Consider the following 13,133-nt stretch of genomic DNA (forward strand, 5'->3'; position numbering starts at 1 on the left):
GATGGACAAAAACGCAGAAAAATCACAATTATGAATAACATGCCAGCTTGCTAGTAAAATGAATAAATATGAAGGGGAAGTCCACCAGTTTTTCAAAATGCCTTCATATTTACGTCAATAACGTAAACAAAAAGTCATTCAGAGTGGTTTGGTGTGAAATGCTCTGTTCAGAGCCAGAATTGTTCACAGTGGTGGTGATAGGAACCAGACGTCCACCTCTAAAAGTCTCTCACAGTAAGTTAATCATACGAATTTGCTTCCCAAAGCTCAACACTTTGTTTTATGATAGTTTTGAGAAAAACTCTTGGCCTGAAACCTTTTTTCTAGCTATTCATGGTGGAGGGATACATGCAGGGCATTGTGAGGCAAAATAGTCCCAAAAGATAATATAATTTCAGATTTTCCATCATCAACATTCCATATAAACTCAGAAGACTCATGTAGGTTCACTGGTGGTTTTGAATAGTAAATAAAACATCTATATCTGTGTTGTAGTCGTGGCGACCCCTGGTTCCTATCACCACCACTGTAAAGACATCTCAACCATTTCACACCAAATCACTCTGTTTACAACTCACCACTGAATTATGCAGAGAATTTGAAAAAAAAAATGATCGATGTACTTCACTTTGAGTTTATACTTTCTGTAAGGGAGCTTTCAACCTCTTCAGCCGTCTGGTTCCACTATAAACAATTCTGACTTTACCTAGAACAGAGAATTTGACGTCATCTTAATGTTTTAATTGCACAGACATATAGAAAAATCTGCAGAATTCCTCTTTAGCATTGTTATGGTTTGAAACTATCTCAGGCGCAGTGGATGCCTGTGGTTGTTTTAGTTTCATGTGCCAAGTATGCAGTCACACTCACCATGTCGCCCCGTCACCCAGCACACTGACACTCTGACAGTGTCACCTGGTTGTGTAACTTTATTACAAGGCATCTGACTCTCTGCAGTGCCAGACGACTTTGCTTCCACATCCAGTTTCCACACTGTTTTGGATCGTGGAGAACCATCTCACCCCACTCACTGTTTTCTTTAAAATGCATTGTACTTCAGAGTCCCCAAAAGGAAATATACACCTCTTTTCACCGCAATTAACAAACCTGGTACAGAATGTGCAATTTTTTGTGTATGAACTCACTATTAGTGAAAACCAACAAATCTTCAAACTGTCTTCATACTGTATAATGTGACTCTCCGATACGTCCCAGATGCACTTTCTTTGGACTCTTCATTCCAGCATGGCACTAAGGTTAGCATTTTGTAGCACATTAAACATTTGGGAGGCATCAAGGCCCTCATCCATCTACCTGCGGGTATTTATCAAAGCAACTTAGACTGATAACTTAAGCCCAAAATCACCCCTGTTGGACAATCCATGTTTTTGGGCTTACATTATCTGGCTAACTTGGAAATTCTGCTTGATTAAACACCCCCAGTTGTTAAGCTTCAGCTCAACTGGCTGCCAGTCTCTATTATATTTGAGACAATACATGGACTTAAAACTAATGAACCACCTGGAATATTAATATTGTACCCCTGAATGCTCTTAGTATAGCAGTCGCAGAAGTTTAAATTTAATTATTTTTCTTTATTCCTTTTGTTTAAATAAATTTAAGCTAAAGGAATAGAAAATAAAAGCTGATATGCCTCAACCACAATATTGCCATTTTTTTGGCCATAATCAGAACATGTTTAAAATGTGAGATTCTGGCACTTATCAAGTTAATTCGTCTTTTGTTCAAATCAAACCTTTTCACAAACCAATAAATCTAAAATGTCTGAACAAAACTATGAACATTGTATGTATTAAAGTCAACTGGGTACTGTTAGATATCAATCTAAAGGATAACTACAAGATTTCACACTGGAGCCACTGACATAACTGTACACTAACCAGAAATTGAGCTGCATGTAAATATGGTTGTTGGACACAAGAGTTCACTAATGAACGTAAACACCTGTGAAGATATCACTACTCAGCCAGAGCCAGTGATATGAACACATTCATAATCACAATGTTTCTTTTTAGAGTAACACAATAAAATAACAATGAGTAAATATGGCCGTTTCTCGTTGGAAGGGAAATAATTACACCAAAAATTTGACCAGTTGTGCAGTTAGTTTTTGTATATGTAGCTTTTCAGAAGCAAAGTGAAGACACGAACGACAGAACTCAACTGACACCACAGTAACAAACTGGAATTTATTGGCAAACATTTTCACAGAACGGTAATGAGGCTACTGCCTGCATGGAGTCAGAGTAACTAGGCACTGCCTTGAATAACATCTTCAAATGGAAGTAATAAAATAACAACCAAAAGAATATCATAAAAACTAAAAATGAAAATGTTCCACCAAAAGACATGATAAGTTAACATTCCAACGTCCTATTTACAAGTACAATTACATTTGGTGTAAAATGTTTTTAAAAAAAAATCTTCTTGATGGGAGGTATTTACAGTTCTGTACATGGAGCTGCTGCTCAGGATGCTCCTGCTGGGAAAGAAAAGAAATGTTAATTCTCACATTCAGGTCATTTTAAAGGCTGTCTTCACAATGGTAACAATGGCAATCACACTCAAGCAAATGGTCCTTTAAACATGAACAGAAGAGGGGCAATAATGCAGCACCCCCACAGACTTCTATAGAAATTCAAATGCCCCTTAATCCACACCTTGGCCAAAAAACTGAGACCCAGTGGCTCTTTGTCATGTATAATTCACAAGTTGATTATTCATGAGTGACAATTATCTGTGAATGTTTGTCAGAAGCAGCAGAAGTAAAAATCTACTTCTTTTAACAAAAAAAAATAAAAAAATAAAATGACACCACATTAAGCAAGAGTTTAGTTTAGAGCCACTCAAATCAAGGCTGTTACATCAAACCATCACTTTAGAAGTCAAAACCACTTGTAACATCAGTAAACAAAGGAAATGGGAGAAGTGTGAGTTTATAGTAGGTGGCTCTGTGTTTACAGTTATCAGAATAATGTCTGGATGTAAGATTGTCACGTATTTCTCTTCTACAATTAAAAAGTGAGATCATTATTTACTACTAGAAGGGGAAAAAAAAACAACACCACACACACACACACACACACACACACACACACACACACACACACACACACACACACACACACACACACACACACACACACCTTACAATTTAGCACAGTGAGATTTAGCTAGAACCATCCAGCAGAGGTCCTTGGAGATTTAGGCCTTGCTAAATATAGGAAGTGCTATACTGCCATAAAAGCGGAAACACTTCTGTTTCAGCCAATGTGATACATTTAGTGCTGAGTGGGAGGTCATGTGCTATCAACTGGGTCAACAGCTTCTATTAAAAATAGTCACTATCTTAGATCGCTGCATAATCATTTCACATACAATACAAATACTCATGATCTAAGGTACATTTACTTTGCCTTTTCTATGCAAAGCCAGTTTTAAGAGCCTGAATATGATTCGATTGGGGTTTGTACTGGATTTCCTTCCCTTTACTGCTGTTAACAGCATATACAGCACTGCTCAAAAGACTGGAGTCACCGTTCATAAGTTTGAAGTCAATGTCTTCAATAATACATTAATTTCAATATATGATGGCAGATAAAAGTCTAATGTACATGTACTGTTAAACTTAAAGCTTATATACAGTCATATGCAAAAGACATGACATCTGAACATGTCTGGTCAAATTAAAAATAACAGACACTAATAACACTATAACGCTTATTTTCACTTAAATCAACACGGCAGAATTTGATCAAGGGCACCCAAACTTTTGTAAATGATTGTATTTAAAATAATTTGTAGGAACCTGTAATAAATAAATTAAATAAATAAATGAAAATAATTAAAAAGTTAGGAAATTAGACATGTCTAAAATGAACAAAGCTGTAGCTGCTCCTAAAATGACTACATGAAGTAATGTAATTAATACCATAATGCCTTTTATAATGTATTTCAAGGCAGATAGAAAGAAAGAGCTATTAAAATCTAAGTAATGATTAAAGATGATTTAATGGTTGCCAAACTACTTGAAATATTAAATAAGACATCCAAAAGTACATTGCACTTGTTGTATTTGAATTGTAAGTCATTATATATAAAAATTAAAAATGAAATCTTAAGTTTGAATAGTGACTCCAAACTTTAGAGCAGTATTGTATAACCACATTGGTTCAGTGATGGTATAATAGGACAGTAAAGTGTGGTTCCTCTTACCTATAAACGATTCAAAAGTGTATTGTGGATGTCTTCATACACCTGATTGTAGATCTCCTCTTTCGTTTTCAAGCCATTCAGGTATTCTGGTGATTGATATAAAAATTGTAATGCAGATAAGTGACAGTTTTGTTTTAAATAATATTAACTTACATCAATTTTATTAAATAGTCTTCAAGTAATTAGTTATAAGGAGCAAGTTTACAAACCGATGGGCAAACAGCTCGTCTCCATCTCTGTTCTGTGCTTCAAGTACATGGGCCACACATGACCATCAAACAGGCCAGGAGGGTCAGGGACTGTGTACTGTCTCGTACTGGGGGTGAGAGAATAAAAATATTAATTTAAATGAGCCTTTCATTGATGCATTTCAAAACTGAACTCCTTGGACTTTCAAGCTCGCTACGCACCTTCTCCTCCTTTTGCACTCCTCGTAAGGGATGGTGATGTAATAACACTTGTCATACACGTCCATCAGAGGCCTGTAGGGAGGAAGCAAGGAGGCCTCATAAAACTTGGGTCTTGCACAGTTCTACAGAATACCTGATATTAAGGAACATGAAATCTATATTTGGAAACAGTAGGTGCTGTAAAGGCAGATATAACTCTAACGCAGCACATTACGTTCAAGAAACCAAATCAAAAACAACCCAGGCGGTCCGAATCAGCTGACACGTCCCTTATCTATACGTCTGCAGAGGCATCTGCCAAGGGCAGGCAGGGACGCTCCTCTAGCACATACGCTGTGTGAACCCTGACAACAGGTCACGTGACCAAAGGGGCACTCAGACGTTACTAAGAAGCTAATCTTCATTAACTAAAACGTTCATGGGCCTGACTGTACAGTTATGTAATACTCACTTGTAATTATACAGAAGAAATCCCTCCACGATTAGAATGTGGATCTGGTCCTCCGGAGGGCCCATTTCCGTGGCCGGCGCCACCTGTATGCCGTGAGATCGTGCGAACTTGACTGGGTTCTCCAGCCAGCCTTTGATGGTGTTCACCATGGCCTCCATGTCCATCGCTGTTATCACTGAAGAGGATGAAAACAAAAAGGCACGATGTAAAACACTGATGACGACACACGACTAAAGTGTATTCAAACACTGGATAGGGGATGAGGGTAAATGGAACAGGGATGACAATTTTAAATGGGTTTTGTTAAGGGCAATGTTTACGGAAAAAAGGGGAGTTATTGGTCACCTAGGGTCAAATCATTCTTACCATCCCACTGTTTAAAGCCATCTTCTCCCACTTGTATCTGATCCGGTGGCTGAAATAACAGTGACCAATAAAACACTGCAGAAGCCTCAAAGTGATCCATGATCTAACAGATCTGATCACACTATCATCACAAGGGACCCAACATCATGTATCCTCCAAAAATACTCTTCATTTGCTTCTTCTAACTGTGCTTTTCATCTAAGCTCATAAAAAGCAACTTACTGATCTAAAAAATGAATCTAAGTAGACAAAAAGCAGCCAAAATACAACTAAACTGAGCATTTTACAGAAATACTACTAACAAATACTATTCAAAACTACATTACAAGCCCTGCATAACTATAAAGAAAAGGCTAAAGAAAGCTAAAGCAAAGTAGGAAATGGATATTTTAACCTTGGTCTTTGCACGTATTGTGATTAAACTCCTCATGTCTCGTGACTTTGTGCTAAAATTGTGTTAAACATAGATAAACTCACCTTGAAAAAGTCATCTTGGTGTACCACACAACAGTTAGGCAAGGCTTGGACTAACCTATTGGTCAGTGTGGTTTTCCCACCATTGGTCACCCTGAAGAAAAACAAAAATATGCAAAATTGTAAAATATGTAGATTTAGAAAAATAAATAAATAAAAAGATGTCAATTTTTATGCTATATTACTGACCTAGCTAACTTACAAGACGGCTAGGTTTAAAAAATTGGCGGGATAAACGCTGTTAGCACAAAAAACATTCAACTCACTAACGTTAGCCTTATCCTCAGTTATGGATCACTAATAGGAAATATAAAATATATTGCCCTCGTAAAACAAAAACAAACAAAAAAAAAGTTAAGTTAGATATTAACCACACCAATATGACTTTATTTAACTTATTGACAACGACTGTTATTTAAAAACCTTATACAGGGCAGAAACAACGTCTCCTCAATGGTCAAAATAAAAATACCCCTTTAAACTCTAAAACTGAAGATATGACACCAAGCTGTACGTTATATTAAAATAAAATATATCAAATAAACTGCTTTATTGGTTAGTCTGACTGGATTTTTACGTGATCACTGTTTTGGTTTAACGTAGCTACACGTTGCCCGCGCGCTGTGTTTTGAATCTCCCGCCTAAAGTTAAACTCCCCGCGCGCTCCTCAAAACCGTTTAAAACCACCCACAGACTGCAGATACGAATCTTCGAGAAATTTCTGATAATTTTCACAAAAATATAAACATAATCAATCGTCTAAACACTTCTACAGACACAAAACTCGTGAAATGGCCAACGTTACGTCAGCAAAACATCACCGCAGATGAAGTTAACAGACTGCTTGGTACTCACCCGCCGATTCCTATAATGTACTTCATTTTGTCCGGTCGGTTTTCTTTCGCCGATGTGATTTTATTGACCAGTGAAGGACTTTCGGAAAGTTTGCTAACTTTGTTTGCCAAAAAAAAACTCTCTCCTTCGGCTCAGAGTGGTCCTACAAGTCGTCCATTGAATAGAATACTACCACGCCGCATGGCTATATAAGCCAGAGATGGCCTGTCAATCAAGACCCGGCCCATCGTGGATAGACCAATCAGATTGCAGACGAGGCGGTCGTAACTGGTTTGGACCACGCCCACCGTCGCTTGGGGAAGGAAATGGTGGTTTGCAGAATCATGTGAGAACAATTGAACGCTGAATGTCCGAGCACGTCCTCCAGCTGTACTACCGTAGGGTGGAAGTTATGAAGTGATCTGGGGAAAAATCTCAACACTGTGAGAGTAAACAGACACACTCTTTAAAGAGATGGCTCTTCAGTAGTTCTTGGGTGAAGGGAATGGTTCTGTTTAGAACCATGAGTTCTATATAGAACCATTTGACACTTAAATAGTTCATTTTCATGATGAAATAGTTCTTCAGATTGGTTTTTCAAAATGGTTCTATGTAGGCCTAGCACCAAAAGGGTTCTATTGTACCCTGCATCTTATTTAGTTATCTACCTCAGACTCACGAATTGCCTTTATGGAAATGTGTACAACCGTACATATAATAGCTTTTATTTCATAACTTATATTACTACACAAAAACTGTGCATTAGAATGGTGCAATACTGGTGTATATTAATGTGTATATTGTGTATATGTATATATTCAGAGTCTAATGTGTGAATGTATACCTATTTTTTCTTAATTTTTTTTGTATTTTCAATTTTTTTAAATTGTATTTTATTACTGCAAGGTGGGTAGGGTACGCACCTAAGATTTTCACTCATCTTCACATCTTTGTAACTGTGACGTGACAATAAACGTGAGTTGATTCGATGTTGTCATGTCAAGCTTGTAACAACAGAAGAGCCATTTGTGGCGCTACATAGAAGCGTTTTCAAGAAGGGTCTATTTAAAACCATATGCAACACATCCTCAGTGTACTGAAGAAGTATTTCACCATGCCCAGAACTATTTAAGCATGAAATGGTTCTATATAGAACTCACGGTTCTAAATAGAACCATTCCCTTTACTGAAGAACTCTTAAAGAACTTTTTAAAGAGCTAAGCTTAGCTGTATTTACAGCAAATAATATAGTGAATATGTGAGGCTAATATTAGCTGCAAGTGGAAATGTGTCAATTAAAGGGCTTTTGGGGTCTTATCGCAAAGCTCTTCACGCGGGCGGCTCTTAGCTGCAGTGTTGTCCCGGATGAAGAGTCATGTATTTAGGGGAAAGGTTTCATGGGACAGTGTAACCCCCTGGCACACTTGCAGAGACACATGTTTCTCCAAGTCTCATGGAGGCCAGTCAAAGTCGGGCAAACTGAGGACACGTCCACAGTCATGAGGCCGCAGGTGTTGGGTTTCACTTCAGACAGTGTGTGAACCCATATGCTGTTTAATGTTAAAAGTTTATAACGTGGGCAGTGTCCTTCTTTTTATTATAATTATTATTATCATTATTATTATTGTTACTATAACAAAGAAAAATAGAAAAACATTGACATTGACAGTCACGACTTGACTCAGCCTGCTAATCCAGTTAATGGAAAACCTTTTAATCACAGCTCTTTAAATCAAGCCATAGTTTGCTGGTAATAAGTGTAATGTTTATATAACTGTCATATTCATATTGCATTCCTACTCGTAGCCAACTGCAATGTCGAAGTGCTGCCTGTGACAATAAGGGTCATTACTTTATTTAGGTCTCTGAGTGGGTGGGCGACTGACCACTTCGTTATATGTGATGTAACTTGAGGACACATATGGAAGTAACCAACGTCAGAGCATGTGACAGAGTGTTTATGTGGTCATGTGTGGTCAAGAATATAGCAGCTTCTCATGACTGCCTTTTTCCAATTCACTTGGAGAGCACCTGAGTTTTATATGTTGTTGTATAGCACCTTACTAGCTCACCAACGTTCAAACCACAGCTCCTGAGGTTCAATCAGATATAAAACATGTTGTTCCTGTTCAAAGACATGCTCACCAGCCTTCACACCACAGCTGAGATTCACCTAAGATTAAAAGAACATTTTGTTCCTGACATGTATCTATCCCCCAAACAAGAGGTTTTCATATATTTATTATTTTCAGATTGATAAAGGACGTCTGGTGAGCCTTTCTATCATTCAGTAAGTAGCCTTGAGAATCCTGAAGAGTAAGCCAACGGCCACGTAAGAACAAGAACGTCTACACCTGTAACCCTGCCCCCAAATGGTGTGGAAAAAAAGGGAACACATGTTGAGTCATATCACTTGCACATGTATTCTATGCAATATAACAGCTGCAGTTTAATGGTGGAGGAGGCACAGTCACCCCGCTAAAATCTGGGCTTACTTTTATTAATATTATTATTATTATTATTATTATTATTATTATTATTAAATCTTACTCTATATTTAATTCCATTGTGAAGTACTTAAACATATAAGTAAGGAATCATTACCTATATTAACTCAAAAGTATATTAATTGAGTTAATATATGAATAAATTCATAAGTACATTCATATGTGAGTATGATTCTGGATCGCGTCTAAGCTGCAGCGTGTCTCATGTGAAACGTGACAAACTTGTGTGAACTCAACCACAAATGTACAGTAACGCTGAATGAGTCAGTGCAGTGTGTTTCAGAAGGCTTCCGCTGCTATGTAAACAAACGCCACGGTCAGGCTTAAACTGGCTAGACAAGCAAATTAGAGCTTTTGCAACCACAGCCTGCTCGCCACACTGGCTTAAAACATCCCTTAAAGAGGACTTCCACTATTTTTTCAAAGGTTCTGTATAATTAAACAGTTAAGATGTAAACAAAGTCATTCAGAGTGGTTTGGTGTGAAATGTTCCCTTCTAGAGAAACTCACAGTCAGAATTGTTCACAGTGGTGGTGAAGGGAACCAGACGTCTGAAGAGCTTAACGCCTCTGAAAACTTCCTCACAGAAATGGTTATGTGCTGCCTGATAGCTGTGTAATGATGCCCAGTCATAATAGCCTTTCTGTGAGTCTATCTGTGCTCATTTATGTATTTACCTACTGCTTTGTTACATTATGTGCATGACTGTACACCGATCAGGCATAACATTATGACCTTGTTTCTCATGTTGCTGTTGCTCATTGTCCATTTTATCAGCTCCACTTACTATATAGGTGCACTTTGTAGTTCTACAGTTACAGACTGTAGTCCATCTGTTTCTCTGCATACTTTGTTAGCCCCCTTTTACCCTGTTCTTCAGTGGTCAGGACACCCATGGACTCTCACAGAGCAGGTACTATTTGGGTGGTGGATCATTCTCAGCACTGCACTAACACTGACATGGTGGTGATGTGTTAGTGTGTGTTGCGCTGGTCTGAGTGGATCAGACACAGCAGTGCTGCTGGAGTTTTTAAACACCTCAGTGTCACTGCTGGACTGAGAATAGTCCACCAACCAAAAATATCCAGCCAACAGCGTCCTGTGGGCAGCGTCCTGTGACCACTGAGGAAGGACTAGAGGATGACCGACACAAACTGTGCAGCAGCAGATGAGCTATCGTCTCTGACTGTACATCTACAAGGTGGACTGACAAGGTAGGAGTGTCTAATAGAGTGGACAGTGAGTGGACACAGTGTTTAAAAGGAACCCCATGCAATGTTATGCCTATGCGGTGTATGCAAGAGGTTGCCAAGCCATTACCAAACTGGACATTCAGGGCTTTTTCCTTTCTGACATGAACAGGAAGTAAACCTGTTCAGACCGGGCCAGTACTTTTAACTCTTCACATGCTCGTTCCTGAGGTTGCAACATCTCATCTAAGCTTAGCATGTTGCCATTGAGAAAATATAAATATTAATATAATAAAAAATATAAATAAACCTGAGCTGTTTTCTTTTTTTTAAATGGTGACTGGTTTTCGGGTCTGGGGTGAAAGCCCACTCTCATTTTCTGTTACAGCCTACACACTTAAAAGTGATGGTTCTGCAAGTGTTCTTTAACAACAAAAATGATTCTATATAGAACCATGGACCTTCAAAGAACCCTTTGTATGACTAAACGTTCCATATAGCACCAAAAAGCCTTCTTCAATTTGGTCAAAATTGACATTGTAACAATAGTAGGACCCTTTTTGTTGCTATATAGCACCCTTTTCAAAAAGGTTCTATATAGAACCATCCACAGCACAATCTCCATCAACCTGAAGAAACTTTTCACAATGCAAAGAACCCTTTAATCATGCAAAGGGTTCTTTGAGTGTTCATGGTTCTGTATAGAACCGTTTTCTTTGCTAAGGAACCCTTGAATCTTTTTTAGGAGTGTAGAATTGGTTGTAACAATCTGCAGCACTGTTTTACCACAGTTTTTTGGGCGAAAATGTTTTTTTAAAATGCATTGATGCCAAAGAGGCATAAGCAGAACATTTTAAGGGAAAAAAGTCCCTCAGAATTGTTCACAGTGGTGGTGATAGGAACCAGACGTCCACCTCTAAAAGCTCCTTCACAGAAAGATATTACATGAAATGGTTATGAATGCGATGATGCCTGTTATTTTTTCAAATTTGCCACTATTTTATCGTCATCAACATTCCATATTGAAACTTCTAAGGCTGACTGATTTAGGATAGTAAATAAAACGGCTATATTTGGCGACGCCTGGTTCCCATCACCACCACAGTAAAGAAATCTGACATGGTAAGTTTCTCTACAATGAACCATTTCACATCAAATCACTCTGAATAGCATTGTTCACATTAATCAACCACTGAATTATGCCGAAATTTTCAAAAATCAGTGGATTTTGTCTTACATGTGCTTGTATATTTAGCAATACACACAGAGAAAATCAATCCTTTAAACGGTCTCTTCTCATATGTTCCCCTTAAGCCTTATTACAACATAAATTAATTGATAGGCTCTTATAAGATCTGTTAGATTGTAAAATTACATTGTTGTGAAATTTCATCCCTGATGACTGTATACAGTTGTATGCAAAAGTTTGGGCGCCCCTGGTCAAATTTAGTGTGTTGATTTTTTTAAGCGAAAATAAGTTCACATATATATTTTATGTTTTATTTATTCCAACATAGGAAACTTAGCAAATAAACAGTAATTGTGCGCTAAAATTCACAGAAAAAAAACGCCATATTTAAATGTGTTCTCTTTAGAGGATGTGTTAACTTATTTTCACTTAGAAAATCAACAAAACGTCATTTGATCAGGGGTGTGCAAACTTTTCCACATGACTGTATGTTGTCAATATTTTTTATTCAAACACAATATTATAAATATTACAATCTTACACAGATATCATGATAGAAGATGAGCATAACATGCTAAAAAATAAGAGCAAATACACATAACGGCATGTTTAATTTTGAAATTTTGACATTCAGAACATAAGGCAACACAAAATCACCATCAAACACATCTGTGCCAAGTCATATTTTCCAGCAAGTACTGACTGGCACTTCTGTGAAAACGTTAAAAGCCAAAATCTGAGCATGATACCAGTGACAGAAAGCATTCAGAAACGTTTCAAAAAAAAGGATCCAGATCTAAACATGGAAAATCTGTATGAAGAACCAGCAAAATGGATTAACGATACATTCTAGCCGGGCGCATGTACACGGAGACGTAAAGGATGACCAAAGGATGTCCAAACCTTTGCATGCATTACTTTTAAACGTCGCTCCTGAGTAGACACACCCATAGTTTTGTATAGGCGGGTGACATAACATTCCTTAAAGATGGCACTGGTCAGTGGCACACAGCAAAAACTATATACTGGCAAGTAGAAGCATCATAATTGTAGACAATATGCAATATTTCTCATTAGGATATATTAGCATATTTTAAGATTACAGTACTGTGCAAAAGTCAGAGACCACCTGCCATTTATTTAATTTCCAATCAAAACATTAAGAACAAGGTATGCATTTTTCATTGTCAGGAAAAAAGCAGAAAACATATTTTGCAGCAAATTACACTAAAAAAATGAATATAATCAGATTTCTCAGTGTTTAGTGTGTATACTTTTTACCTTTGTTACAGATTCCATTCTTTTCAGGAGACTCACTTTCAGTATCTCAAAGAAATCTGCTGCCACACCTCCAAAGTTCAGTCTCAGAAGTTGGTTTAGCATTAGAATAATGAATAACATGTATTTAATGGCTATTTAGAGCAAAAATTAAACAACTGAAGGGTCTCGACTTTTGCACAGTACTGTTTTAACCTT

The 13,133-nt window shown here is 37.6% G+C and overlaps 1 protein-coding gene across 3 annotated transcripts; it reads right to left on the bottom strand.

Annotated features, from left to right (window-relative positions):
* Window positions 1–2,180: 2,180 nt before the first annotated feature.
* Window positions 2,181–6,943, bottom strand: LOC118819161 (muscle-specific beta 1 integrin binding protein). Of its 3 annotated transcripts, none has more exons than XM_036586838.1 (8): window positions 6,793–6,943; window positions 5,941–6,031; window positions 5,464–5,512; window positions 5,098–5,272; window positions 4,647–4,718; window positions 4,446–4,552; window positions 4,237–4,322; window positions 2,181–2,500 (listed from the first exon to the last, which is right to left on the bottom strand). In XM_036586838.1, the coding sequence occupies exons 1-7, from the start codon at window positions 6,816–6,818 to the stop codon at window positions 4,237–4,239; spliced, it is 606 nt and encodes a 201-aa protein (XP_036442731.1). In that variant the 5' UTR covers window positions 6,819–6,943; the 3' UTR covers window positions 2,181–2,500. The 3 variants fall into 3 exon arrangements, with proteins under 3 accessions (XP_036442731.1, XP_036442730.1, XP_036442732.1); XM_036586837.1 differs by having other exon boundaries at window positions 2,181–2,503; XM_036586839.1 differs by lacking the exon at window positions 5,464–5,512 and having other exon boundaries at window positions 2,181–2,503.
* Between the last annotated feature and the right edge of the window lie 6,190 nt (window positions 6,944–13,133).

The sequence above is a fragment of the Colossoma macropomum genome, unplaced genomic scaffold (assembly GCF_904425465.1).
Source record: "Colossoma macropomum unplaced genomic scaffold, Colossoma_macropomum, whole genome shotgun sequence".
Taxonomy (NCBI): Eukaryota; Metazoa; Chordata; class Actinopteri; order Characiformes; family Serrasalmidae; genus Colossoma; species Colossoma macropomum.